Genomic DNA, 27,665 nt, shown 5'->3' with positions numbered 1-27,665 from the left:
TAAATGATCATGTCACGATCGCTCATGACACAAGAGGTACACAAACCTTGCTAAACACTAAGCCTAAGAATATAACAAAACGCTAATTGTGTCGTCTAAATAACCTAAGCAATAATCTTCTAATATTTCGTTAAGCACTTTTGGTGACTAGAGCATATAGATGAATCTCAACTTACTAGCCCCATTTTATTTAGCTCCAACGCAACTCAAATGCCCAGCCAAGGAGGTACATATAGCCTCTACTCCAAAATATAGCTATTGGTGGCCATGTGCATTTTTTGTAAACATCATCAAAAGGTCTAGTGACACCACCAGAGTGCCTTACCATGTTAACTAGTTGTTGCTGATCGTTGAAGGAGTCTTTCCCGATATTACTTCTCCGATGACTTCGATAAGTTTGGAACCTTTTTGCATCTTCTCTAAAAGTGCACCATAAACTTTGGTTGCCTAACACTTCAATTTTTTTTTTGCGAGACTTAGTTGCAGATGCAGACGTTCATAAACACGAACACACACTCAGTCCTATAAACACTAGAAAAGGAAGCGCCCTTCCAGGCGCCCTACAACGTCCTATTGTGAAGTAAGGCCTTGTTTAGTTCACCTCAAAAACAAACAAACAAAAAAATTCAAAATTCTTCATCACATCAAATCTTATGGCACATGCATAGAGCATTAAATATAGATAAAAACAAAAACTAATTGTACAGTTTGCCTGTAAATCGCGAGATGAATCTTTGTAGAACACACACACTATATATATATATATATATATATATATATATATATATATATATATATCCATACAGATTACATGCCAACATCAGAATTTATCGTTACCTCAACAGTTTAAAATACTGGTACAAATCCATCCAAAGCACTAAAGCGGTTCATAATATGGGGAAAAAAGGCTCATGGTTTGCAACCATGTTATGTTCACAATGATATCCAATTGATTATTTAGCCAGAGGTTCCTTTATCACCAAACGCTTAGGTGATTGCACATATACAAAAGACTTCCCTATATATCTCATGTCTGCTTACATGTCTGGTGGATTTCGCCACGGATAAGCTAAGCTATGGAGGACCATCAGTTGAAGGGAGCACTGCATCAGTGGTCAGAATATCACGTCTGTTGGCTTTTGATGTGAGGTGGAAGCCTGTAATACATGAAAGTATCAGCCAATTAGCACAATACATAGAAAAGTATAATCAATACACTATAAAAGGCCAAACTAAAAAAAGTTTGGTTCTAAATTAATATAACAACTAAAGGCTGCTATCACCTCATTTCGACAAATCCTAGGCATGTAGCTTCTTTGTAATATTTAAGGAAATAATTCAAGTGTACTTAGAACTACTTTTGTCTTTTCAATTTGCACAGAAAACCACTGATTAGCAACTACTATTAGTAGGCCAACCATCAATTACTATCCAGCCTTTCTGGTCATAGGATACTGACAATTATTACATATATATGTATGTGGAGGAACAGCTAGCTTGCATGTGATGGGAGTAAAAGACAATGGAAAATACTCCCTCCGGTCCTCTATATCTGGCCTGGGTAGGCTGATTTCAGAGACCAAAACAAGTATTACTCCGAGTAGTAGGCTAAGGTCAGTCTCAATGGAGAGTTTCATAGTGTTGTTTCCAAGGTTGCCATGTCATGTGAAATGAAATGAAACTTTGATGAAACACCCACTCAATAGAGAGTTTCATTCCATAGTTTCATAGGCATTTAATTCCAAGATTCATAGAGAGTTGATAATCGTGTCAAAAGAGTTTCATCTAGATGAAACCCATTTCTTCTCTCTCTTCTTAAATACACTGTCATGTCATCAAAAATGCCTATGTGGCAGCCTATTTAATATGAATGAAACTCATATGAAACTCCCACTGAGACTGGCCTAACAGCCACGCCGTCTGGGGAAGTGTATCGGTTAGTATTAACTCCGACTAAGGCTTAACTCCCTCGAGTGAAAAAAACAACCGAGCGGCATGGCAACGGAAAACACTTCGTATCTGATCACTTGATAGGTGGAAAAGGCAACCGAGCTGCATGGCTGGGACACACGCATGCAACGGTTATTTCCCACGACGCTTTGTTTAACCGGTTCCATAATTAATTAGCTCTCCTCAGTCCGCCAGATAATCTGGCCAAACCAAAAAACGGGTGTGCGCCACATATAGAGGACCGGAGGGAGTAAATGATACTAAACAGGAGAGGGTGGATTTGAGACTGGATTGCTTGTCTGTTGGTATGGATAACCAGTACATGCTAATGTCCACTGAACATCTGCGCTACAAAAGGTTCAGAGTGATTGAGCTGAGATTGAGTCTGATACCCACAACTGTCTATCACCATCAAAGATATAGCTACCTATTATCATGGGTGCAAAGACCAAAATTGACTCCAGCACTAATATGTGTGAGCTAAAACAGATCCATCTATCTATCATACTTTGAATTCTTATGCAGATAGCAACTAAGCAAGGCATGCCAACGAGGAACACATTTTTTTCCAGAACATATTGGATAACTGATTGGTTTATACAATTTGAAAATCGACATGCATCTGCATGGCAATACAGAAAATAGTAATGACAATCTCCAGAATCAAATTACGCAAATCCTCTGTTGGGATCTAGCTTTAGGTAACCATCTGCTGGTTCTTACTGTGATCAAAGGGTCGAACATATCCAAGTATAGCATCTACGGCCACATCATTTAGCATTAAAGATAAACAAGTAAACTAACAAACCTTTTCCTGCCTCAAAACCATATGAACTTTAACTATGTCAGATATATTTACATATGAAGCAAACCATTTTTCTACGGAAAGGGAATTTTCATAATTTCGTCAAACATACCATAGCCACACACAAAGAACTCAGACTAAGGAAAAAATAGAAATAGAAAGTAAGGCATATTGCATACCTTTACCTTAATGGTACTACTATAGGAATGTACAGAAATTTCCGACCTGCATGGAGGTGGGTAACGCATGCATGCTGTGTCTCACTCTAAAATCCTACAATTATCCAACCGATAAATGTTCAGCTAAACATATATAAGGGTCATTCATCCTCTGTTTCACTATCATAATAACTGACAAAAATCTAAACACTGAACATTGGCATGATGACTAAAGTTGCCAAAATGAACTTAATAAAAGTACAATCATCTTAACATCTTAAGGAAAAAGGCACTGCATTTGATTTCAAAATGGGATTGCACGTGTTTGAGGTGCTTACGATAGGATTGTGCAATTCCCAGCCACTTGTGTGTAAATGCACCTAGGCAGACTGAGCCGAGAAGGAAGAAGAAATGTTATGACAATCTCTATTCCAGTGTCATCCTCATCAGGTTCACAAAGCCCAGATCCTATTTTGTCAAACCTGCAGTGAACCAAGAACCAGAAAATTTAGGTAAAATACTTGTCAGAGATAAAGCAATCTAATCAAAGGTACATTCGCGAGTACAAGAAACCATTGACGCAAGTCGCCAACAACGCTGTCGAAGCTGAATCCATGAACCTCATCAAGCAACAGGCACCAACAGGGCCATCTGGATTCACGGTTTAGGTGGCTGGGCGACCGGGTGGGGTTCAGATCGGTGGTGAAGGAGGTGCAGTGGAGGCAAGGTATGAATCCAGCAGTGTCCAAATCCTTGCGAAGCTTTAAATAAAAAAGAAATCCATGCTGAGGACCTGGCCGTTCACATGCACCGATGCACGAGATGATCTCAGCAATGCAAAAGAGGAGGGCGACAATTTGAAGACCCACCTCATGCTGCATCTGCATTCGGGGAGGCCGCCTTCACATGCCGCCGCAGCTTGTCGCTGACCTCCGCATTGCTGTACCATCTCTGGAAGAAGGTAGAATGGAGGAGCCGGAGAGACCGAGAGCAACAGCAATAGATGGATTTGGTGGATCGACGGATGCAAAAGCTATGAGTTGAACCAAATAAAATCTTCGCGTCCGAGGCCACTCTCCCAGCTAGCTGGATGCTTGCCCTCAGTCACTGCCTGTGGGCTCACGTAAGAGCAGGGCCACCTGCCAGCGGTGATAATGGATCGCTCGAGTGTCGCCCCGCCGAACACTTGCCACGCGTCAGCATGCCGAGCCATGAGCGACCGCGTGAATCGCTCTGGTGCAAGCAATCCCGAGTGATCTTTAAGAACCTGATACACACACATTTCCTATTTTTATAAGCACCTTTGAACTCACCCGTATAAACGCACGCATGCACACCCTATCCCTATGAGCATATTCGAAGAACTAAGGTGGACCGATAAATCTTGAGATTGATGAAGTACATTCGAAGAACTGAGGTGGACCGATAAATCTTGAGATTGATGAAGTCACTCTTGAGATTGATGAAGTACATTTGAAGAACTGAGGTGGACCGATAAATCTTGAGATTGATGAAGTCACCACAGATACCTTGTTGTCGACGAACATGTCGCCTACCACTAAAAGAATAGCACCGTTAAATTCTAGAATAAATCCAGAAAAATACGAGCATCTGTATCAAGTCGAAGGCTTGAACCCGGGTGAGCAAGTTCCACCATAAGGAACCTAACCAGCTGAGCTACGCTCAGTTCACCAATCAATTAAAATTTAATGAAAACCAAATAACGGTCTAACACTTCAAACATGCATACTAATCCTAGAAAACACATTTATTACCTTAGGGAAATAAAATATGCATACACTTACGTTAAATTTGGCAAAGACATTTAATTCAAAGATTTCCTAAAAGGGTTTCATTTTTACAAAATCTTTTAAGCATACTATCATAAATAAATATGTTTTAAAAATATAAGAAGATATAGTTTGAATATGAGCGGGAGCTCAAATCCAAACTTTAAGTATTTTAAAATATTTATTTACTCATTCTTGTATGGAGCATACGTTTAGACATAACTTTCCAAAATATGGTTAAAACAATTCCTCCGATAATTTTGAAAATCTTATTAGTCCAAAATAGGTGTTGGCTCAGAACCCAAAAGGTATTCAAAGGTTTTTGGTTTTGTTTGCAAGTCTTAAAATTCTCTTAGACAGAAAACTTGAGTTGAGATTTTTTATAAGACAAGATAAAAAAGGGAGTTTGACTATGGTTTATATGGAGGCGCACGATCAAGTAAAAAAAAGTATGTATTTCAAGCATCGGCAAGTGAATCCACATATCCACGCGTAGGATTGCATTACTTGGTTTTTCCTCCAAAGTTATTAGTTATAACAAGTTAGTTCCCGTTTGAGGAGTGTTCTTTTCAAAAAGTTTCTAGGAATCTTGTACACTTTAGCGAGGAGTGATTTTTAACCGTTTGAGGAGTGTTCTTTTCAAAAAGTTTCTAGGAATCTTGTATTGTACACTTTAGCGAGGAGTGATTTTTAATTTATCTCCGCAAAATTAATTGAAAACCAATGAAGCTATAAAAATTGACTTCAAAGGTTTTTCATTTTCTAGCTTCAGCTCTTTGAACATTGTACCAAGGAGGTGGAGGCACAATCAAACAATATTGTTCGTTGCGACTTGTGTATAATAATAGCCCCTATAGCTCAGTGGTAGAGCGTCAGTCTTGTAAACTGAAGGTCCGTAGTTCGATCCTGCGTGGGGGCATGACTTTTCCTTATTTAATTTTTTATATTTAAGAACCGTTGTTTATATAAAAGAAACAACTCAAAATATCCTTGCCTGCACCGTAAACAACGTTTATTTTAATCGTTTTAATCCTGCACCAATAGTTATATTGCACTGACATAAAACGCATCCAAAAAGTCTTTTATTCATTTTAATCATTTCTTGAGAAGCAACTCACAACATCATTGTTCTAAGACCTTGTTTAGTTCACCTAAAAAATCAAAAACTTCTAAGATTTCCCGTCACATCAAATTTTGTGGCACATGCACGAGCATTAAATATAAATGAAAACAAAAACTAATTACACAGTTTGCCTCTGAATCGTGGAACGAATCTTTTAAGTCTAGTTACTCTATGATTGGATAATGTTTATCAAATAAAAACGAAAGTGGTAGTGTCAAAATCCAAAAAAAATTGGATCTAAACAAGGCCTAAAAAAATTCACAACATCATTGCCTAGAACATAAACAACACTTATTTTCTTCATTTTAAACAAGCTACTCCTGCACCAATAGTTACATTGCACTGACATAAATCACACAAGACCAGAGGAAACACAGATGCTGTAAAAATGAGTCGTTTGTACAATGGTGTATGAAAGCTCGACAGTACGAGTGTAACTGTTACAGATGCTGATGGAGACAAGGAAAAAAAGTCTGACAGCCTAAGCTTTGGAAACCAAGGGCTACTCAGTTGCTGGAACAAAAAGAATTAACAAGAACAGACAAAATTAGAATCTAAGCTTGTTAACAACTGTTTTCTATCACTCCATCCTCATGGAATCTGACTAAGCCGGTAGTGAGGCTATTCTCACACTGGATCTCATCTGTATCATTTAGTGCGGTTACTGCATGTCAAGAAAACAAAGTATGTTGATTAAACTCCAGAAATGTTATGTTATTTACAGGAATCAAAACTACATACTACCCACATTCCAAATTATATGTCAATTTGATTTTTACTATGTATCTAGACATAGCATATATCTATCTACATAGCAAAGGCTATAACCTAGAAAAGCCAAAACAACCTATAATTTGGGGCGGAGAGAATAGCAAAAATAAGCACATGATCCAACACACATTGATTTTCTTAATCAGTCTACCATCCTTACATGAGAGTGACAACACGAGCTTATACTATAGTATTGGTGATTACAGCAAATGACAATGTACACAAACCTTAGGAAGAAGCCTTGCTGATCGTCTTGGTAATGTAGAAGGCTTCATCTTAGCGGAAGCACTTCGTAAGCTAAGTTGTATATTTCTGGGAGGTTCACTATAGGCTGGCGGTGTCATACTCTCCTCAAGCTCCTCAGCATCATTCTGTCCCTTTTTGTCCATAGAATCATGACTTTGTGCTGACCTACAGAAGAAAGGAACCCTTTAGGCATGCAACTAGTAATTGAAAACAGAAGATGAACAGTGTTTATAGAAACATACTCTGCACCGAACTTTGGAGTCGGGGAATTAATAGCATTGTCCTTCAGGATGATAGAAGTAAGTTAGTAAATTGCTCTGGGGACACCAAGATCTATACATCATTATATACTAGCAAGCATAAATCAACCAAAACACCATAAACTTGGCACAACAAAGCATTCCGATAATAAAACACCTTTCATCATGCACAGAAAACATCAGACCATCATAAACCGAACAGGGAGTCACATAAACGGAATGCCATATCAAAAATGGAGATTTTTTCCCCCAAACATAGTCAGTGCAAGATTATTTAACAAAATAAAAGTCGGCACTGGAGGTTCATAAATCTACTTTCTTAAATCATTCCTGGCTTTCGGAATGTATAATGTGCTGTAAGTTTTGCCAGTCAGAGTACACAAAGGCATTGGTAACTAATACCAAAAATGCCAGCTAAGGAGGTCAGTGGAATATCAATTACCAAATAAGCAGGTTTGCAGTTGCAGAGCTAAAAGTGGGACATGTAGACTTTCCCATGGACCAAAATAATATATTTACCAGCTTTCCTTCTCTCCCCCTTTTACTACAAAGTGCAAACCAGTAAAATTAGTCAGTCGTGCATTTACTATTTTTGTAAGAGCAGACACTATAACTAGTTGAAAGTGACCCTCACGTCCATGACTACAGAAAACAGACAAAAACATCTTAAGATTAGTTGAATATAGACAAGCATGTAGTGACCCATTTGTGTTTCTAAAAGGTATAGGAAAAAAGTGATATAGGGAAAATTTTATTACATGTGTTGCGTGATTTGGCTAAACCGGAGGAACTCACCACACCGAGTGCTCGGATGACACAGTGATTTTAGTAAGTCAGAACAAAGTCAAAAATTATGGCTTAAAATAAGAGTGCATGCAATGCTGATGTAGTTAATAAAAGGACATTGTCAATCTTGGAGCTACATTATGTTACATATTTGATTTCAACTCCATCCATTCATTTTTCAGATTCATATTTTTTTATTCATAAATTGTCCATCCAAACCTCTAATTATAAATATAGAGTACATTAGGAACATCAACAGAACCTCCAAACTCCAATGTGGCACTTTTTATTGTTCGAGGAAAATAAAATATATGTGGCTCTTTGACTAATATTAATACATAAAAATCTATTATCTGATTATCTCAAATAGAATGAAATATAAGTTATGAATTTAGTAACATCAACCTTATGATAAGTTATTATAGAGAATTCTTTTAGGCTGTTATAATGATCAAAGCCAAAAAGGTTCGACTTAAGACAAAACCTAAATGGACTTACATTTGGGATCGAAGATAGCATGGAGTGGGTATGATACAAGACTAAAGTAGCACTTGACTAATTGCCAATTTACCAATTTATGAAATCCCCTGATGGAAGCTTGCCTAGGGCTTAATCTAGTTTACCCTTTTTGCTCTTTCAACCTATTTTCTATTTAAACATACATGTGGGATCTAGGAAGAGAATAGATCTCCAAGTCCATGGTCAGCAAGCATAGTCATAAGGCCTATCTACACACACTTTGCCTTATTTAGGGGAATACGGTAGGGTTACACCCTGCACTTTTAGAAGCCAAGCATGCTGAGAAGACTGGTTCTTGTGCAGAACTCGGAAACAATTTCTCATGGTGGTGTTCCTAAATGCTGTTGCTTAAAGGTTTAAAGAACCAATTCATCTTGGAGACCGTGACACTTAGGGTGACATTAAAATCCCCTGGTTCAAGAGCAAATCAGCAAGTTCATGTTATTTATTCAAACCTTGTGGTTGCTACAAATCAGCAAGCGATGACTAATGTGCCAATGAGGTGGTGCTATTGTGTCCTACTCGATAATGAATAATCTGACAAGTGACAACATTTGTCATGGTAAACATAATAGTGGTTCAACCAGAATTTCAACATAATAGGGGTTCAATTTCTAGTCACGGATCACAATTATCAGAGCGACATGGGGAATTCAGGGACAAGTTTATGATTGCTTAAGTTCTTCTGACCCAGAGAAAATAGTTAGAAAATGAATAACAACATATATCAACTATGAAAACTACGAGACATACAGAAAAAGAAGTCTTGTCTTCGTAAACTGTAAGATGGCATAAGAAACGAAGAAAAAGAATCCAAGATGGAGAAGGGACCATTTATGGCAAACGTAAAAAAAAAGGTCACTAAGGGTGCATTTGGATGGGTGCTCCGAGCAGCCTGGACAAAATTCGGTCGTTAGACATGGGCAAGGGCGTCGTTTGGATAGCAGTCATGATTTCCCTTACGCTGACTCATGTGCCCACGAGCAGTTTCATTTTTTGCCCAAGCTTGGCCTATTCATGGGCGACCAAATCAAACACCAAATTTTGGCCGGGCGGCGCCTTGGAGGGGCTGACACATGGCAGCACCCAAACAGACCCTAATTTGGATTCCATGTTATTTTAGTACTTCGTAACCCACTTATTTTTGTACTTTGAGGTTATAAATATAATGTCTTCTGTGATGTTAATACTATTGTTTTATTAAATAAACCATCCGGTTGAGTTTTTTTAAAATCCTAGAGATGGGAAATTTGTCTAGTTACTATTCCCCATTCTTCCCTTTTCCTCTTAAATCAGCCAACCTTCCTGCTGCAACTAAATGGATCTAAAATGAGGACAGTAGTACGAGACACCCCCCCCCCCCCCTCTCTCTCTCTCCTCATTCATACCATGTCCACCAGTGATTTATTTTAGAAGATTTGGGTTTGGTTAAGAGACTTTAAGACAGGTTTGGAAAACAGTGATATGGAAGTCGAGTTTGTTTAGGCAAGGATGGATCCAATCCATAAGGTTCCATCTATAGGCTTGTTTAGGGGTCAAGTTTTAAGTCCCCATGCCTCTGGCCTCGTGCCCCTCCATCTCTCTCCCTAGTGCTGCCACCTCCCTGCTGTCCGTGCACGACATCACTTTCCTCGTCGGCGACAATGGGTTGCCGACAACATCCCTTCCCCTGGCCTATTACCAACTTCAGCTACAATCTTCCTGCAACGAACCAGTCCCCTGACCTCCATAGTCTTCAATATGATGTTGTCCATCAGAGATCACATAATTACAAAGGATGGCATTTGATTCAAGCGTAACAAACAATGGCCCATAGCTATTTGTCCAAACTCCAAAACATCTGCCTACATTACAGCTGGGAACCTGAACTGAAATATGTACTAGAATTGAATCATGAGGTTTGCATCCAACCATATATGCAGTGAAATATGATGACTGAACCTTAACTTGTGAAACAATATAAAAATCGCCAACTTGACCACTTGCTACTGACAAGCCATCATGGTAAATTACATCCAAGACAACATGCTCCCAGAAAACCATGAGAACAAACTAAAGCATGGCTGGTTAAGAAACACATAGCATAGCATTTGTAACATCCAATACAAACACATTTTCCTTAGCTAAAGTATTAAGGCATATCAAATTATGTAACTATATCAAGTCAAGTATAAGAAATTACCGAAGCAGCAGAAGATGTTGGATGTGTGTGGTCAAAATTGCCAGGAATAAAATGACCAGCAGAACTAGAAGGCGACTGGGCATCTGTAACTGGCAGTTTTGCTACTGTCTTACTGGCTAGTTGAAAAGAAATGGACAAACTGTCATCACGACCTATATTTTCTTCCACTGCCACTGCCTTCACAGGTTCATTTTCCATTAGGGTTTCATGAGTGCCACCATTGTGAGCAGGCTGATCTCTTGCGGGAACATCTCCAGTTTGTTTTCCTGAAGATTTTGGACAGGAGTCTTCATTGGAGTCACTTCTAACCCCATCCCCTGACAAAAAGGTAGATAAATTGTCTGTATCAGCAACTGAAACATTTTGAGTGCAACAAATCTTGCAAAAACTTTGGTTTTACCGGGACCCATTGTGCATTTATTGCCAATTGGTTGCACTGAAGCACAAACTGCCAGTGCAGTGATTCTTTCAGACTGCATAAAGACATCAGCAGGTTCTGGAGGAAGCACCTCGCTATCCAAAGCACCTGGCATATCAGATGTCACATTGTTCTGGACATCAGCTGTTAAACATGAAGAAGATACCACTGGAGCACCCTCCTGATACCCAGAAAGTTCAACTGGGGTACCAGCCACTGTAGACGTGGATGACACCGAGTTCACAGCAGTAGTGTCAACTGGATAGAGCACTGAACGGGAGTTCTCACCAACATCTGAAGCAAGTGATGAATCAGTGGAAGGAACGATGTTCTCAGCCCCCTTGTTCTGAATGTCAACAATGATATTTCCAGATGGTGAGGCAGTGCTATGATCATCCTTAGTTGCCAAACTGCTAATGAAGCTAGAGAAATTCCCATGTTCAGACGGAGGGGTAACACGCATTTCAGCCATGAAGTTCTTGGCCCATGTTGCTGGACTGGAGTTCAGATCAACAACAAGATCAATGCCCTCATCTGACATTACAGAAAATTGAATGGGAGTAGCATTTGCTGATATCTTATCAGACAGCCGACAATCCTTATCTGTGCTATCATTCATATGGCCAAATGGAGTGGAAGCCTGACCATTACCATTAGAAGGATATTTTTGAATAATAGGGGGACAGATTTGATCAATTATGTTAGCAGGTGAACAATGATGTTTGCCAACAAATTCTAGATTTGTTGTCTTAGTTGCAATACCCACATCACTTCGGGACTGCAAATTATGAGCAGTCCCCAGGTCAGAAGATGGATGGCCATGACAGTCTGGTCTTCCATGGTTCATAGAAACTGGAGTTATACTCATACCAGTGCCAATCTCCTGCTACAGAGAAAAAAAGGATTGTAAAGACATCCATTTAAACAGTACACATACAAATGGGCAAAGCATTTCATAGATACAGGTGAAACAGACTTATATTTCAAGTGAAAATAAACCAACAAATTACTACTGTGGCAACTGGCAAACAGAAAAACACTAATGTAATCTATATCAACAATTGAGTGGCACACAACAGAGTAAAAATAGAATAACAGAATCCAAAAGGCACCTGAAGAAGAAGTGCCACTCTCATATTTAGGATGGCCAGGTGCAACCCAGATCAACAGGAAGTGTGTAAATGATTCCTAAATAGGCATTGGCAGTTTGCATAAAATCATATGAAAGGATCCCTGAAAAATATCAAAACTAGGATCCTTGTGTTTTTACTAGGAAGAAATCTTTTTTGATTTCTTTTCTGTTTGCTTTTTGGTTGTGTGCATGTGTTTTGGTGTGTATGTGCTTGGGGTGGGGGCATTAGCTATACTTCTCTTAACCTTCAAATATCAGACAATTTGAGTAAAAAAGAATAAATCGATAAGGAAAAGCATATCTGCAGTGTTCATGCAAAATAGTTACGGATAACAGATGGGCCCATTCATAATAACAGGTGTTAATTTTAAACGGGAAACAAGAAAAGAAAACAATGGTTAAAGTTTCTTACCTTTTTAGATGTTTCATCAACAGTTGTTTGATATCCTTTTTGATGCTTTGTGTGCACAAGTGGTATGTCATCATCCCTGCCACTGTATGGGCCTCTTTTGTTGTTAACAAGGTTGCCTGCAGTTAATTAAGCTGTCAATTATTCCTAAAGCATCATCTTTCAGAGCAAAAGAGTCCAACAAAATAAACCAGTGTGCAAACATAAACAATCCGCCAACTAAGTTTAACATAAAAAGTTTCTGTTCATACATGTGGATGCTTCTTTCATATTTGCTAATTGGACAGGAGGGGCAGTAGGAGATGGAGATGCCTGTGTAGAATAAAACAGTTACAACCTTTCAGATTCTGAATTTAAATAGATGATTAAACTAGCTCATACTTGTGGCGAACTCTGAAGTAAAAGTGCTTACCTCAAGCAGCGAAGCGAGCAAACTTGCTAACTGAGAGTGGGTCTTCTTAGCAGGAAGGTTATACTTTTTGCACAAACATTGCAGCTCAGGGTAACTGAGACTGAGGAGATGATTTTTGCTCTCTTCGTACCCCATCGGATTGGCTATTGAAAACGAAGAAGACATTACAACATGGCCCACTTCATTCCATCCATTCATAGCGCAAAGATATTTATTGCACAAGGGGAAAAACTTGACAGCATTTGCAAGGGCACTAAAAGTCACAAATCAGTCATAAGGCAACCTTTGTGAAATCAGAAACAAGGGCTAGGATCTCTGAAGCATACGAGAGCACAACAATCACGCACAAACAAGTTCGGCATTCAACTTGATGCAAAAGTAAAAACAGAGTACACCACATGACACTCAAACGAGACAAGGACCTCCCTGACTTACTCATCTCAGTACCCACCATAAATAGGATAGAAAACTAAGACAACTGGAAAACACCTACAAAACACAGCACCAACATTACAAGCACCGTCCGATTTGCTCACCACACAACCCATGGCAGGGTATAATTGAGGAAGAGAACTGACATAACATAGGACATAACACCACATCAGAATGATATAATTCTCTCAAGGTAGATCGTCATAATTGTAACTTGTAAGAGATCTTATATGTTGCATGGTCCAATAGGGAAGAACAAGCAAAGCCCCTCTCCTCATGCCAACACTAACAAATCGCCCGAGGTTTTGCACCGGAGCTCAGGGGAAAAAAAGGGAGAGAGAGGAAAAACCAGATTTAAGCAAGCAGAAAAGCCACCACAGGCCACCCACGTATCCACGAGAGCCACCGGAACCAACCAAGCTCGCATAAGCAGCAGCGCGAGCGCAGGTTCCCGCGGCGCCACCCTGCCCTCCGCCCGCCGCCAAGAGGGGTGAAGGGAAGCGGGCGCCGGGAGTGCCGAGCGGCAGGGGGTCATCGTGGCGCCAGCCGCCAGGCGGCGGTGGCGGCGTCAAATCCAAACTGGAGGACATGCGAGAAAGCGAAGAGAGGGGCTAGGCACCGGGATTACTCACGGCGGAGGCGGACGTGGCCGACGTGCGGCGAGCGGCGCCGAGGTCCTAGGCTAGGCAGGTTTGGAATTCGGTCGGTGGATTGGGACGGGAGAATAGAGGCGGTCACCGGTCAGGGTGCGGAGATCGGGACAAGCGTTCCCACGCAGGCTGCTGGTGGCTGGTGCAGTGCTGCTGGATGCTGGAGCCTGGAGGCTGGAGCGGGCAGGTGCGCAGCGTAGGAGTAGTAGGTGTAGGTTTTTCTCCGTGGGCGGGGGTGCCGGACGCGCGGGCGGGTCTGGGCCGGTGACGTTGGGTCTGCGCCCCGTCGGATGGACCACGGCTTGGGCTTTTTGGACTCTAATAACAGTGAGCCCGTCGTTGGTGCCACGACTCAACTCTCTCCTTGGTTTTTATTTTGAATTTGAATTTCTGATGGTGGGACCTTGCCAACGAGTCATTGAGTCAATGTCAGCTTTGGTTCACCAAATTAAACTTAGGACATGTTTGGTGTTTGGGTTACTTGGATTTGTTGCTAATTGTCGACGAAAGCTGGTCGGCAGTCTACCTTGGGGTATACCCACGGTAGTAGTTTATCGGTAGACGGTGCGCAAACTACGAACTGGTCAAGGATCGGGACTCCTGGAAGACTAATTGTATTAGGATTTGGAAAGAAGTAGCCCCGGTCCTAGACTTGATCAGCCCCGAGCTTCCAGAGAGCCAGCCCCGCGCGCCGAGACTGACGCCAGTCGAAAAGGCGCAACAAGCATGGGACTGACTCCAGCAGTTCGTGAAGGACGCCGGGGAGTTCGCTGGCGCGCATGTCCTTAGCATGGTGCGCGCCCACTACCCCCTAGTCGACTTGTCCAGGCTGGAGAAGGGGTACCCCAAGGAAGTCAGCCCGCAGGAGGCGGACGAGCTTCGGACCGGTCTGCTGGACTTGTCGTCGACGGTGATCGGCGACATCAATCTATGCGGGACAGCCACTCCCCCCGACCAGCCGGGTTCAGACAGGTCGGCCAGGGAGTTGTCGGGGGCGTCTATTGCCGGAGATGGGCGGTCGACGCCTGCGGTCTCGACCAGCCAGGCGCCGGTGGCCCTGACCCCTTCGTCCGGACAGCAAGGCCAGGCGGGTGATCAGCCTGAGCAGTAGGCCAGTAGGATAGTCTGTAGGAATAGACTAGTGACCGCCCGTCAGGGTGTTTTTGTAAACTTTGTATGTAAAGTTTGTAATAAAGTTTGATTTTGCCATGGCCATTATTTTGAGCGCTGTAAAGTTATCTAAGTGATGAATCACTGTGTTTGACTGATAGTCGTTAAGAATTTCCATCGCAGAGGACATTGTAGCTCCCGTCGAAAGCTCTGCGTGTGAACAAAGTATAGCCAAAAAGGAAAACTTTTATTATTGCTAATTATAAGAAACTTACAAGCAAAAGTTATTGAAACTTATGGATAAAAACAGCGCAGTTTATCTATGTGCCAAGAGTTAGGCACGCGTGTCCCGTCTGGATACGCCAATCTGTAGGATGTGGGACGTGTGACTTCGGCGACCACAAAGGGTCCTTTCCAGGGAGTGGATAGCTTATGCATTCCTTCCTGGTTTGTTTTCCACCTGAGTATCAGATCACCGACCACGAAAGAACGGTCCTTGACGTTCCTGTTGTGGTACCGTCTGATGGCTGCGAGGTACCTTGCTGTTCGAAGGCATGAATTTAGACGCTTTTCTTCCATGCAATTGATTTCGAGCTCCCTACCTTGCTGTTCGAAGGCATGAATTTAGACGCTTTTCTTCCATGCAATTGATTTCGAGCTCCCTGGTATTGTCGGCCATTGACTGATCGAAGTTTTCAACTCTTGGAGACCCGAAGGCTATATCGGACGGCAGTACTGCCTCGGTGCCGTAAACCATGAAGTATGGTGACACCCCCGTGTTCCGGCTAGCCTGTGTTCGGAGACCCCAGACCACGGCCGGCAACTCTTTCATCCATCGACCAGGTGCTCTGTCGTTCTCTGTGTACAACCTTTTCTTTAGGGCATCGATGATCATGCCGTTGGCGCGCTCTACTTGACCGTTTGCCCGTGGGTGGGCAACTGACACGTATTTTATTACTATGCCTCTGTCATCACAGAAGTCCCAAAATGTAGTGCCAGTGAACTGAGGGCCCAGGTCGGTGATTATACTGTTGGGGATCCCGAATCTGTGTATGATTTGATTGAGGAATTCCACGGCTTTCTCGGAGGTTGCTTTGACCAGTGGCATGTATTCGATCCACTTTGAGAACTTGTCGATTAATACGAAAACGAACTTGAAGTTGCCCGGGGCCGGTTTAAATGGCCCGATCATGTCGAGTCCCCAGCAGGCGAAAGGCCAAGATGACGGGATAGTTTGAATCTCGTGAGCAGGTACGTGGGTCCTTTTGGCAAAGAACTGACAGCCCTCACAATGTCGAACCAGTTTTTCTGCGTCGGTGACCGCGGTTGGCCAGTAAAAACCTGCTCGGAAAGCCTTCCCGACCAGCGTTCTGGAGGCAGCATGGTTGCCGCAGGATCCGGCATGTATGTCGTCTAGGAGCTTGATGCCATCATCTTGGGATATGCATTTGAGCAGCACTTCAGAACTTGCATTTTTTCGCATAAGTTTGTCGTTCACGAGTATGTAATTCTTTGATCGTCGAATGAGGCGCTCGTTCTCTGTTTTATCCTGAAGGCCTGACCCATCCATTATATATCTAATGAACGGGGTGCGCCAATCATGGCTACTGGTTGTCGGAGTAGCGTCGTCGATGAGCATTGCCACCGTAGGTTGCTTTTCGACCAATCCTGTGCCCACACTTGGCGCATGGAGGTCCTGGACGAAAACAGCTCGCGGGATCTGGGCCCGAGATGACCCTAACTTTGACAACGCATCCGCTGCTTGGTTCTTATCCCGGACCAGGTGGATGTACTCTATGCCGTAGAAGTTGGATTCCCATTTGCGGATTTCTTTGCAGTAGAGATCCATCTTCTCATGGGTTGCGTCTCATTCCTTGTTGAGCTGGTTGATAACTAAGGCGAAGTCGCCATAGACGTAGAGACATTTGACTCCCAACTCAACGGCTAGTCGTATGCCGTGCAGGCATGCTTCATACTCGGCGACGTTATTTGATGCCGGAAAGAGGATCCTAAGGACGTAGCGCAGTTTGTCCTTGTTAGGCGACACGAAAAGTATCCCAGCGCCGGCACCGTTGATGTTCAGGGACCCGTCGAAGAACATTAACCAGTGGTCGGAGACGTCGGAGACAGGGGGCTCGTTGAGATCCGTCCATTCTGCGATGAAATCGACCAGGGCCTGAGACTTGACTGTGGTGCGGCTCTGGAAATCCAGAGAGAATGGACATAATTCCATTGCCCATTTTACAATTCTGCCGTTGACGTCTTTATTGCGCAGAATATCCCCCAAGAGAGAAACTGGTAGTTACCAAGACTCGATGGCCGTCGAAGTAGTGCTTTAGCTTCCTTGACGTTATTAGAATGGCATATATGAGCTTCTGTATTTGAGGGTATCTGGCCTTGGACTCGTTTAAGACTTCGCTTATGAAATAAACGGGTCTCTCGACCTTGTAGACGTGGCCTGGCTCGTCTCGCTCGACCACTAGTGCTGTGGAGACGACCCTGTCGGTTGCTGCAATGTAAAGAAGTAGGTCTTCATTGGGCTGAGGTGCTGTGAGAACAGGTGGCGAGGTGAGGAAAGTCTTGAGCTGGGTGAACGCAGCGTCAGCTTCCTCTGTCCAGGAGAATTTTTCTGACGCCTTCAAGAGTTTGAAGAAGGGGAGGCCTTTTTCCCCTAGTCTGGAGATAAAGCAGCTGAGGGCGACCATACATCCGGTAAGCTTCTGAATGTCCTTGACATTCTTAGGTGGTCGCATATCAAGCACTGCTTTGACTTTTGAGGGATTCGGTCGTATGCCGTCGCGGCTGACGACGTTGCCGAGTAGTAGACCGGAAGGGACCCCAAAGATGTATTTTTTGGGATTGAGCTTCCATTTATATTTGTTTAGTGCCTTGAAGGTTTGGTCTAAGTTGTCGATTAGGGTACTTGCGTCCCTCGTTTTGACGACGACGTCGTCTACATAAGCCTCAACGAGGTCATCACGAATCTCGTCGTGGAGGCATTGCTGGATGGCTCTTTGATAGGTGGCTTCGGCGTTTTTGAGTCCGAAGGACATGGTCGTGTAACAATATGCACCGAAGGGAGTAATGAAAGACGTTTTGATCTGATCATCTTCTTTTAGCGAAATCTGATGATAACCAGAGTAGCAGTCTAGAAAAGAAAGGAGTTCGCATCCGGCCGTTGAGTCGACTATCTCGTCGATGCAAGGGAGACCAAAAGGATCTTTAGGACAGTGTTTATTGAGATCAGTGTAATCAACGCACATTCTCCATTCATTATTCTTTTTGCGTACAAGAACCGGATTGGCAAGCCAATCGGGATGATACACTTCTTTTATGAATCCGGCTGCTAGAAGCCGTGTTATTTCTGTCCTAATAGCCTCCTTTTTGTCACGAGCGAACCGTCGCAGCTTTTGCTTGATGGGTCTTGCAGTCTTCGAGACATTTAAGGAGTGCTCGATCAGGTTTCGTGGGACGCCGGGCATGTCTGCGGGTTTCCATGCGAAAACGCTTACGTTGTCCCTTAGAAACCTGACGAGCGCGTCTTCCTATTTAGGGTCCAAGTTGGCCCCGATGAGGGCCGTCTTCTTGGGACTGCCTTCGACCAGCTGTACTTTCTTGTACTCCTTGGATTTTGAATTCTTCCTAGCGGTCTCCTGTTCGGGTAGTCGGAGCTGGTCGGGAGGTAGCTGCGCAGCTTGGGTTGCTGTTTCTGCCATGCGAATTGAGAGATCAATTGCTTCTGTGATCTTGAAGCTCTCCTCCTCGCAAGTATACGCAGTGTAGACATTGCCTCTGACGGTTAGGACGCCCTTCTCCGTAGGCATTTTGAGGACCAGGTATGAGTAATGCGGGACTGCCATGAACTTTGTCAGCGATGTCGGCCTAGTATAGCGTGGTAAGTCCCATCAAAGTCGCCGACCACGAAGTTAACGAACTCTGTTCGAAAGTGGCCGGATGTGCCGAATTGGACAGGCAATGTTATCTGTCCGAGGGGCACTGAACTCTGTCCTGGCAGGACTCCCCAAAATTGAGCATCGTAGGGTTTTAGCTGTGCCGGAGATATCTTGAGCGCGGGCAGGCTGTTGCGGAAGAGGATGTCGATGGAGCTTCCTCCGTCCACGAGTACTCACTCGAATCTGATGCTGTTGATGCAAGGGTCTAAGATTAGAGGGAAGCGACCTGGCTCTAGGATAGCAGTCCACTGATCCTTCCCGCTGAAGGAGATTTCCCTATGTGACCAGGGGGGAATTTTGGGTCTGCGATCAGGCCGTCCGTGCTGTCTATGTTGAGGCAGGCTCTCTTTAAGAGCTTTCTTTCTCGCTTAGATTCGATGGAGACCTTGCCCCCGAAGATGGAGTGGACCACGTCAGTGGGACTGACGTATTGGTGTCGTGGGTCCCTATCTTGGTCCTCGTCCTCGTCTTCGTGGTCGCGCCTGTCTTGTTTCCTGTTTTTCTTGGTGGAGTCGTCTTGAGCGGCCCGCCGCGTATAGATGTTTTTGAGGACACGGCATTCCTCCATGGTATGGTTGGACTTTGGATGCAGTTGGCACGGTCCCTTCAACGTCTTGTTGTAGTCTTCTTGATAGTCCCGCCGCCCGTTGGGGCACTTGACTGTATTCACCTCGTGGTCGTGGTCGCGGGGGCGCTTTCCTCTGAAATCGTCGCGATTGTCGCGTCGCCTGTCCCAACCTTCCCTGTGATCGCGATGGTCGGGGCGACGGTGGTTCCTGTTGTCGAAGCGACCACGGCTATCATCTCACCGAGGAGGCTGATCGGGACCTCTCGCATCGTCCCGGATGAGTTTTTCTGCGTCGTCGGCGTCGGCGTAATTCTTAGCCATGGCGAGGAGCTCGGCCATCGTTGTTGGCCTTTTGCGCAACAGCTTGTTCCTCAATGCTTCATGGAAGCGCAGCCCCTTGATGAAAGCAGATATTGCCTCGTCGTGGGAAATCTTCGGGATCTTAAGGCGCATATCCGAGAATCGTCGGATGTAATCGCGCAAAGGCTCGTTTTTCCTATCCCTTATCCTTTCGAGGTCGTACTTGTTCCCAGGCTGCTCGCATGTGGCGATGAAGTTGTCGATGAAAGCCTGGCGTAGCTCTTCCCAAGAGTCGAAAGAGTCCTCGGGCAGGCCAAGGAGCCACTGGTGGCCAGCCTGGTCGAGGACTACTGGGAAGTAGTTGGCCATGACGTGCTCGTCTCCTGCTGCTGATGGGACGGTGATTTCGTAAAGAGTGATCCAGTTCTTTGGGTTTTCCTTGCCGTCGTATTTTTTGAGTTTCTCGAGCTTGAAATTGCGGGGCCAGACGACCTGGCGGAGGTGTGAAGAGAACTGTCTTAGGCCCGGGGGGCCGTGTGTTGCATCGTATTCAATACGACGCAGGTTTTCGTGGACTGCTCTCTCCGTGGCGCGCCTGTTGATGCGGTCTCGGGCGTCTTTAGGAGGGATGTTGTATCGAAGATCCCTGTGCTGGTTTACTTCCTGACCGCGCCCGTGATTCTGCTCGCGATGGCCGCCGGCATCCCGACCGCCATCGCCACGCCGTGAGTCTTTTCGATGATTGTTGGGGGAACGGTTGCGGTGGTGCCCGCTGGGCTGTGGTGAGGTCCGGCTGCGGTGGGTCTGGTCGGAGGAGGCCTTTGTATAGGAAACGACTTGGACTCTTTTGAGCAGAGTTGTCGTATGTCCCATCACGGCGATTAGATGTGCTCGAACGCTGGATCGGACGCCCTGGTACTCGGGAGTATCAGAGAGTCGATCTAAATTGGCCATGGTGACGGCCACATTGGCGCTTGGCGTTTTGTAGACTGACTGATCCACGACCATATCGAAAGCGTCGCTGAGATTATGCGACGGGAGTTGGCGCTCTTCGTCCGCGCGTCGTCGGGCGCGGTCGGCGTTGCGCTGCTCGCGGAGCTACCTCTGCTCGTCTGTTTCTCCATCAACGGCCGGCTCGTCGGCGCTGACGTTGAAAACGATATCTCCCCGCTGGGGTGGGAAGATCGGGAATCGAGAGAAACCCGGAGGATATGGAGGCAGATCCAGGTCGTAGTCCTCATCCTCGGAGTTTATGACTTCAGTAGGAACAGAGCTAGTGCTCGAATTTGTATTGGAAGCCTGGCCGTCCCGTAGTTCTCGGATCGTCACCATGTTGACGTAGTGACGAGCTGGTCGGCCGTTCCACTTTGGCAGCCAACCCGCCTCGTTAAAAAGGGATTGGATATGCCGTGAGTAGAGAGAAGCCGAGTTGTTCAGACCGCAAGGATAACCTTCCTCCGGATCAGCCTTGACTTTGACGGACCGTCCCGAGGGGGTGGAGGTTATCGTCAGAGACATCCCCAGGTGTTCGTGTGTGACGACACGAGTTGGTCGGTAGGAGTTGGAAAAATTCGATGGTGCGGCTTGATCAGGTTGACGCAAGATCCCATCTAAGGGTATAGCCGTATAGGGGTTTATACCCCCACACTAATCAACTACAATTTAGATGGAAATTTAGGGGCTTGTTCAGGGGGTGTTTGGGACTGCTCTGCTCCATGTTTTTCAGCTCTGCTCCACGTTTTTTAGCCAAACGGTTTCAGCTCCACGCACTCAGTTCGAAAAAAAGGGTGGAGTTGTGAGAGCACCTAAAGAGGTACTCCACAAACTCGAGTTTTTTATGGAGCTGCTTCATAGTGGAGTTTGTGGAGCAGTCCCAAACACTCCCTAAGTGACTCAACTTTAGGCGACTAAAAGATTAATCATATGCTCTTTGGATTCACGGGCTAGTGAGAGGAACTAACAATTAGTTGATTGAATTAAAATTAGTCCACCTTTAAGTTTACCCATTTGAATGGCCTATAACTAGACAACTAAAATTTAATATAATAGTCCAAACAAGTACGTTTAAACATCAAACACTCTCCACTTCCTCAACGTGGAGACTTTAGCTTAAGGTCTTCATCAAATTCATGTGTCCCACTTCTTGTATTGTTGTGTGTCATCTTCTCCAGCCTCCTGCTGACTATCACCTATAGCAAGATGGTAGCCTTGTTGAATCAACCGTTGTTGAATCAACATGCTCTCATGCATAACAAGGAAATGCACACTAGGTCGTAAACTACTAGAAAAAATATAAACTAGTTCTAGCAAGATGTGTATTTGGTTTTTTTCAAGTGCACTCTATCTTACTCTATACCCCCACAAGCTATTTAGCAATATAGAGCTAATCCTATCAAACGGTTTAGGAAGGTAAAGGTCATACAAAACATGTATAAGCGAAAGCAATAAACATAGTAAATAAATAACAAGAGCTATAGAGGACAAACTCCTAGAGATGAACCAATTGTTATATGGTATCGTTGCCTAAAACCCATACTCCATGTTAGAGCTCCACCAAATACGATCTCTAGACCACCATTTCTTCCTCTAGTTACAGTGTTCCGCTCACCCCACCAAGTCTCTCGTGCATCCAAGGCAAGTTTTGCAAGTGTTGTAATTAGTGGAAGCTCTACAAATTTGGATTACATCCAAGAAGTTATAAAATTCTAAACCAGTAGATTTTCCGTTATGTAGGTTATTAGTTGATTAGATCCATAAAACACACTGAGGTCACCCAATTTTTTGTAGTTTAGTCTTTTTTTTAAGAAAATTCACTTTTACAATTTGGTGATGACCCACATTGAGGTCTTGAATCATGGCGCCGACCCACAGAGTCTAATGATGAGTTTAAGTTATAGGCAAAAGTTATAGGCAGAGGTATTGTATGTGTCCCAATTTTGCATGGGACTATAGAGCATCAGCGCCACAATCAATTTATTGTGAGAACTTTGTACTGTCCATTAGTATATTTTTTTGTCATATGAAGCCTTGCATATTTATTTGTTTTGTAACAATTGACTTTGTTGCAAACCCCTCCACCGCTCTGTGATTTTGAGCAATGGATCGATATTGAGATTAAGGAGTCGGACAAGCGGTTTCTACAAGGACTGTGTGGGGGTATAAACCCCTATACCTTTACGGCTAGACTTGGGCCAGGAGGCTTGGCCCATCATGAAGGCAGTTCGAGGCTTGATCCAACTGCTCGGAGTTTCGCGCAAGGAAACAAGACGTGAGATCAAGCCGGATTCTGGTCGGTTATAATAGAAATTGATATTGTGCTATCTATGACAATTGTAACCGACTAGGATTAGTTTCCAGATCTGTAACCCTGCCCTCCGGACTATATAAGGAGGGGCAAGGGACCCCCCTAGGAGATATTATTCTCTCAACACAATCCAATACAATCAGACGCAGGACATAGGTATTACGCCCACACGGCGGCCGAACCTGGATAAAAACCTTGTTCGTGTCTTACGTCACCATCAAGTTCGTAGCTTGCGCACCGTCTACCGATAAACTACTACCGTGGGTATACCCCAAGGTAGACTGCCGACTAGCTTTCGTCGACAGACTGAAGGAGTGGGATGTAGAACATTCAGAGATATTGGAGAAGAGACACAAATATATTTGTCGCTCGGCGCCATGCTGAGCCGTGATCTGTGGCGCCGAGCTCAGCGCCATGATCTATGTTGCTGAGGTATCTACCACGTAAGCTCGGCCAGCATGTCACGCGATTTACGAATTCGAAGCTTCATAATGTTGAGACGTGTAACCTCGGCGCGTCCAAAGATGAGTTTAACTTTTTTATAAGATGTAGACGTGAAGTTTCTTAAAAAAGAAGGGCCAAGTTGCAAAAAAAAAAAGTTTGAGGTCGTTTCGCATCGACAGGCACAGTTGGGCCCAAAGTGTTTTATGTCAAAGCCCTGAAAGCCCACTTTTCAGCGACCCAGCACCCCTCAGTCCCTCAGCGACTCTGGGCTCTGGCCTAGCCTCCACTCCTCCCAGTCCCCAGGTCCTCATCGACCTCGTCTCTCTCTCGGTCTCCCCAGATCTCCCACCGGAACCCTACCCGAGCACACCAGCCATGGCGATCGCGGCGCGCGCCCTGCGCCGCCTCCCGCTCCACCTCTCCCCCTCGATCTCCCGCTCCTTCTGCGCAGTTTCCCCGGCCGCCGCCCCAGCCCCCGCCGCGGCGTCCGCCAAGGTCGCCGACCGCATCGTGCGCGTCCTCGCCATCGATCCCGACGGGGCGCGCCGTGAGGTGGTCGGCCTCACGGGGCAGACACTCCTCCGCGCGCTGGCCAACGCGGGGCTCATCGAGCCGGCCTCCCACCGCCTCGAGGAGATCGACGCGTGCTCCGCCGAGTGCGAGGTCCACATCGCGCAGGAGTGGCTCGACAAGCTGCCGCCACCGTCCTACGAGGAGCGGTACGTGCTCACGCGCGCGTCCAGGAACCGCGAGCTCAACAAGCACGCGCGCCTGGGCTGCCAGGTCGTCCTCGCGCCGGAGCTGCAGGGGATGGTCGTCGCTGTCCCCGAGCCTAAGCCGTGGGACATCCCGTAATGGCCTGCCGCGACGAAAGGCAAGGCACATACGTGCGGCTTTTGACGCTGTGAGCCTTCCTTCATTCCCCTGGCTCGGTCAAGCTGTGCCATCCCCTTTTATGTTACGGATTTGATCAAGAATAATGATTGATGAGCAAAACCTTGGCATTAGTTAACTTTTGTTCCTTTGAATGTGGAGTATATGAATGCTGTAATGTGGAATCCCTTTGCAATTACCGCAGTTTAATGTTTCATGGTTTGAAGTTTTGTACATTGTGATGAATGGTTTGATCTAGTCTCTGCATTTCCATCTTCAGAAAAAAAAATGCTGAGCAATGGTAGAATACAAAAAAATGGTCCAATATAAGCATGTGCCAAAATGATTTTCTATATTCTTTCAGAGTTCTTGATGTAGCAGCAAGATACTACACATATGTGTAGAGTAAACTCAATAACTCATATTCCAAAACTGAAAATCTTTTGATGCCCTTGGTGCTTGTTTATCTGTGATCAAACTCTTATTGGTTGTTACCGTCAACCGAGACCCAACGTAATGCAATTAACATATAAGCTTATTAAAGTTTCAGAATGTTTAGTCTACAATATCCGGCAGAATGTCTTATTTAACAGGATTGCATAGGAATTATGTTTATCAGATATTATGTAATGCGCTAATTTTAGGAGGTTAAGTTAACATACTTTCAACTAGAATCGTTTGCATGTCTTTCTAATTCGGTTTTACAGTTGGTGAAAGAACTTGCTTGTGGCAATTGATCATGTTCTTTTAGATATTCGAGGTTGGGCTGCTGTTTACTGTTATATTCAAGGTCACTTTGGCTCCATTTCCTTCACTGCAATGGCTTGTTATCACATATTCTCTGTAAGGAAGGTCAACATTGCAGGATCATACTTTTGGATATTTCTTTTCCATAGTCTTTGGTTGTGCAACCTGCCTTGACACGAATTCCCCCATTCAAATGTTGTGTTCAGAGCTTTGGAGGTTGGAACTTTGCCATGATGTTCTTCTGTCCACATAACTTCAAATAGTTGTCACTGAGTGTATTTTGCTCGCCACCTCAGGCCTTGTTTTGTTCCAAAATTTTTGGCAAAATGAGTATTGTAGCACTTTCATTTGTATTTGATAAATATTTTCAACTATGGATTAACTAGGCTCAAAAGATTCGTCTCGCAAATTAGACTGTGTGATTAGTTATTGATTTTATCTATATTTAATGCTTCATGCATGTGCTACAAGATTCAATGTGACAGAAAATCTGAAAAATTTTGCAAATTTTTTGAACTAAACAAGGCCTATTGAAATCAATTCTTTGAATGTTGAAAAGAGTAGTTGTTTTTCATAGTGCTCTGACGCGATTTGAAGAACGTCTCTGAGTGCCTGGAGGTTGAAGATGACAAATAGAATGAGAGGTTTGAGCTTATCAGCCGCGAACGTGGACATGGTCTTAGTGCACGTTTCGGGGAACTTTGTTCCTAACGAGGAATAGGAATATCGTGGAACACCATTCCAAATGCAGTGGTAAATGTTCCAAATCAAAGGTATGAAATGGAGGAACCAAACCTTTCCCATGATCCAAATCAAAGGTACAAAGTGGAGGAACCAAACTTGTACTCATGCATTTAGATTCTGTACCATGTTTTGTTCGTGTAAATGCTGTATGGATACTAGTACTAGATGAAAATATAACCAAGGAACAATGCAAAAGAGGTGTATCCCTTCCGCCATTCATACAAATAGGTGTACCCCTTTTGCCCTTCGTACCATGGTTTTTAAAAGTGACGTCCCACATTCCACATCGTCGTTCCTCAACACCATCCTTTCAGGAACCTGGCCGTTAAGGTTTTGATTGTCTACACTGCTTGTTTCCTGAAGAGAAGTGGTTCACGCTACTGTGTAGTATTACTACATTAGTAGTTAATTCTATTATTTTTTATTCAATTCAGGTGATTGATCGCTTTAATCTCCGCAATTAGGTAAACGAAAATTTATTTTTCTTTTCTCTGATGGAGCAGAACAGCAGATTCCATTAAACTTGTACCCCTATTAAGGCTATAATGGCTAGCAACTGAATCCTGAACATCATCTTCATTCGAACCTTTGACAGAGGCGAATTTAGAGGTATTTATAATAGTCTGTCAATTCCGATGAAATTGTAAATCTTTGTAAAAATGTATTGAAATTGATCCTAATGATATTCTCGGCTTTCTCCCTAAGGGCTTGTTCGTTTTGTCCTCATTCTACTTGGATTCATTCTAGGAGATAAAATATAGTACAAATTATCAAAAGATTCCAGGTTGGAATTAATCCCGGTGTTTATTTTGCATGAACCGAACATGCCCTAAATTGTTCCCTTGCCTTTCATTTTTCTTTTTGAGAGAAAAAACGGTTCCCCAACCTTTCAGTGTCTACTTTACTACAACGAATGGTGGTTTTGCTACGGTGCCAGTGGTTTTGTTTTTTTTTAATTATTTGGACTGAATTTTAAAAAAATCATAGTAAATCATAGAAAAATCATAAAATTAAAAAATCTAATTTTGTTAGACTCCACATAAGTAGATCTACACAATAAATATATAATATAGTATGCTTTAGTACAAAGTTTTTGCTATAAAAATTTTGTTTATTTATTTATTTCGGCTAAATATTTTAAAAAATTATAGTAAATTATAGAAAAAAATCATAACATATAAAATATAATTTTGTTAGACTCCCCCTCCACCGTCCCCTTTCCTCACATGGCGGTGTCGACGGGGCTGGCCTGGGCCGCCGGATCCGGCCAGCATCCCTAGGTTCAGGGGTGTTGACGATGTTGTCGACCATGGTAGGGGCGGCTACGCAAGGCTGGGGCACCGAGTTCTCCATCCCCGTGGCCAGATTCGTAGCCCAATGAGCTAGAGGAGGCGCCATGGTGGTGGGGCATGTGCGCTCGATAGCAACCAACAACGTTTGCTGTGGGCGCCGATGAGGGCCGACAACAGCTTCAGCCTACGCTCGGTAAAGACACTCACAATGCAAGACTCTATCACAGAGTCCAAGACAATTAATTACATATTATTTATGATATTTTACTGATGTGGCAGCATATTTA

At 44.0% G+C, this 27,665-nt stretch overlaps 3 protein-coding genes and 1 non-coding gene across 16 annotated transcripts; 2 read left to right on the top strand and 2 right to left on the bottom strand.

The window, feature by feature from the left end:
- Positions 813 to 3,968, bottom strand: LOC110432313. Of its 6 annotated transcripts, none has more exons than XR_002449741.1 (5): positions 3,783 to 3,968; positions 3,534 to 3,674; positions 3,252 to 3,395; positions 2,935 to 3,028; positions 813 to 1,157 (listed from the first exon to the last, which is right to left on the bottom strand). XR_002449741.1 is itself a non-coding variant. In XM_021452445.1 (4 exons), exons 1-4 carry the CDS (start codon positions 3,798 to 3,800, stop codon positions 1,124 to 1,126), a joined length of 384 nt encoding a protein of 127 aa, XP_021308120.1. In that variant the 5' UTR covers positions 3,801 to 3,964; the 3' UTR covers positions 813 to 1,123. The 6 variants fall into 6 exon arrangements, 2 of the variants coding, with proteins under 2 accessions (XP_021308120.1, XP_021308121.1); XR_002449740.1 differs by having other exon boundaries at positions 3,480 to 3,674; positions 3,783 to 3,965; XR_002449738.1 differs by having other exon boundaries at positions 3,487 to 3,674; positions 3,783 to 3,964.
- Positions 5,551 to 5,622, top strand: TRNAT-UGU. The gene has a single exon. It is a non-coding gene; the product is annotated as a tRNA-Thr (tRNA).
- Positions 6,175 to 14,222, bottom strand: LOC8054811. 8 transcript variants are annotated; one of them, XR_002450201.1, is made up of 10 exons: positions 13,743 to 14,019; positions 12,962 to 13,104; positions 12,801 to 12,861; positions 12,553 to 12,668; positions 10,991 to 11,894; positions 10,591 to 10,907; positions 7,546 to 7,647; positions 7,086 to 7,126; positions 6,825 to 7,008; positions 6,175 to 6,490 (listed from the first exon to the last, which is right to left on the bottom strand). XR_002450201.1 is itself a non-coding variant. In XM_021454124.1 (9 exons), the coding sequence occupies exons 2-9, from the start codon at positions 13,157 to 13,159 to the stop codon at positions 6,488 to 6,490; spliced, it is 1,824 nt and encodes a 607-aa protein (XP_021309799.1). In that variant the 5' UTR covers positions 13,160 to 13,214; positions 14,026 to 14,222; the 3' UTR covers positions 6,175 to 6,487. The 8 variants fall into 8 exon arrangements, 5 of the variants coding, with proteins under 5 accessions (XP_021309799.1, XP_021309800.1, XP_021309801.1 ...); XR_002450200.1 differs by lacking the exon at positions 7,546 to 7,647 and having other exon boundaries at positions 6,825 to 7,003; XM_021454124.1 differs by lacking the exons at positions 7,546 to 7,647; positions 13,743 to 14,019 and adding an exon at positions 14,026 to 14,222 and having other exon boundaries at positions 12,962 to 13,214.
- On the top strand, positions 23,959 to 24,831 carry LOC8059000 (putidaredoxin). The gene has a single exon (XM_002462613.2). The coding sequence runs from the start codon at positions 24,098 to 24,100 to the stop codon at positions 24,575 to 24,577; it is 480 nt and encodes a 159-aa protein (XP_002462658.1). The 5' UTR covers positions 23,959 to 24,097; the 3' UTR covers positions 24,578 to 24,831.

This window comes from Sorghum bicolor, chromosome 2, assembly GCF_000003195.3.
Source record: "Sorghum bicolor cultivar BTx623 chromosome 2, Sorghum_bicolor_NCBIv3, whole genome shotgun sequence".
Taxonomy (NCBI): Eukaryota; Viridiplantae; Streptophyta; class Magnoliopsida; order Poales; family Poaceae; genus Sorghum; species Sorghum bicolor.
The sequence above is the reverse complement of the archived record's forward strand: the minus strand, read 5'-3'. Positions and strand labels throughout refer to the sequence as shown.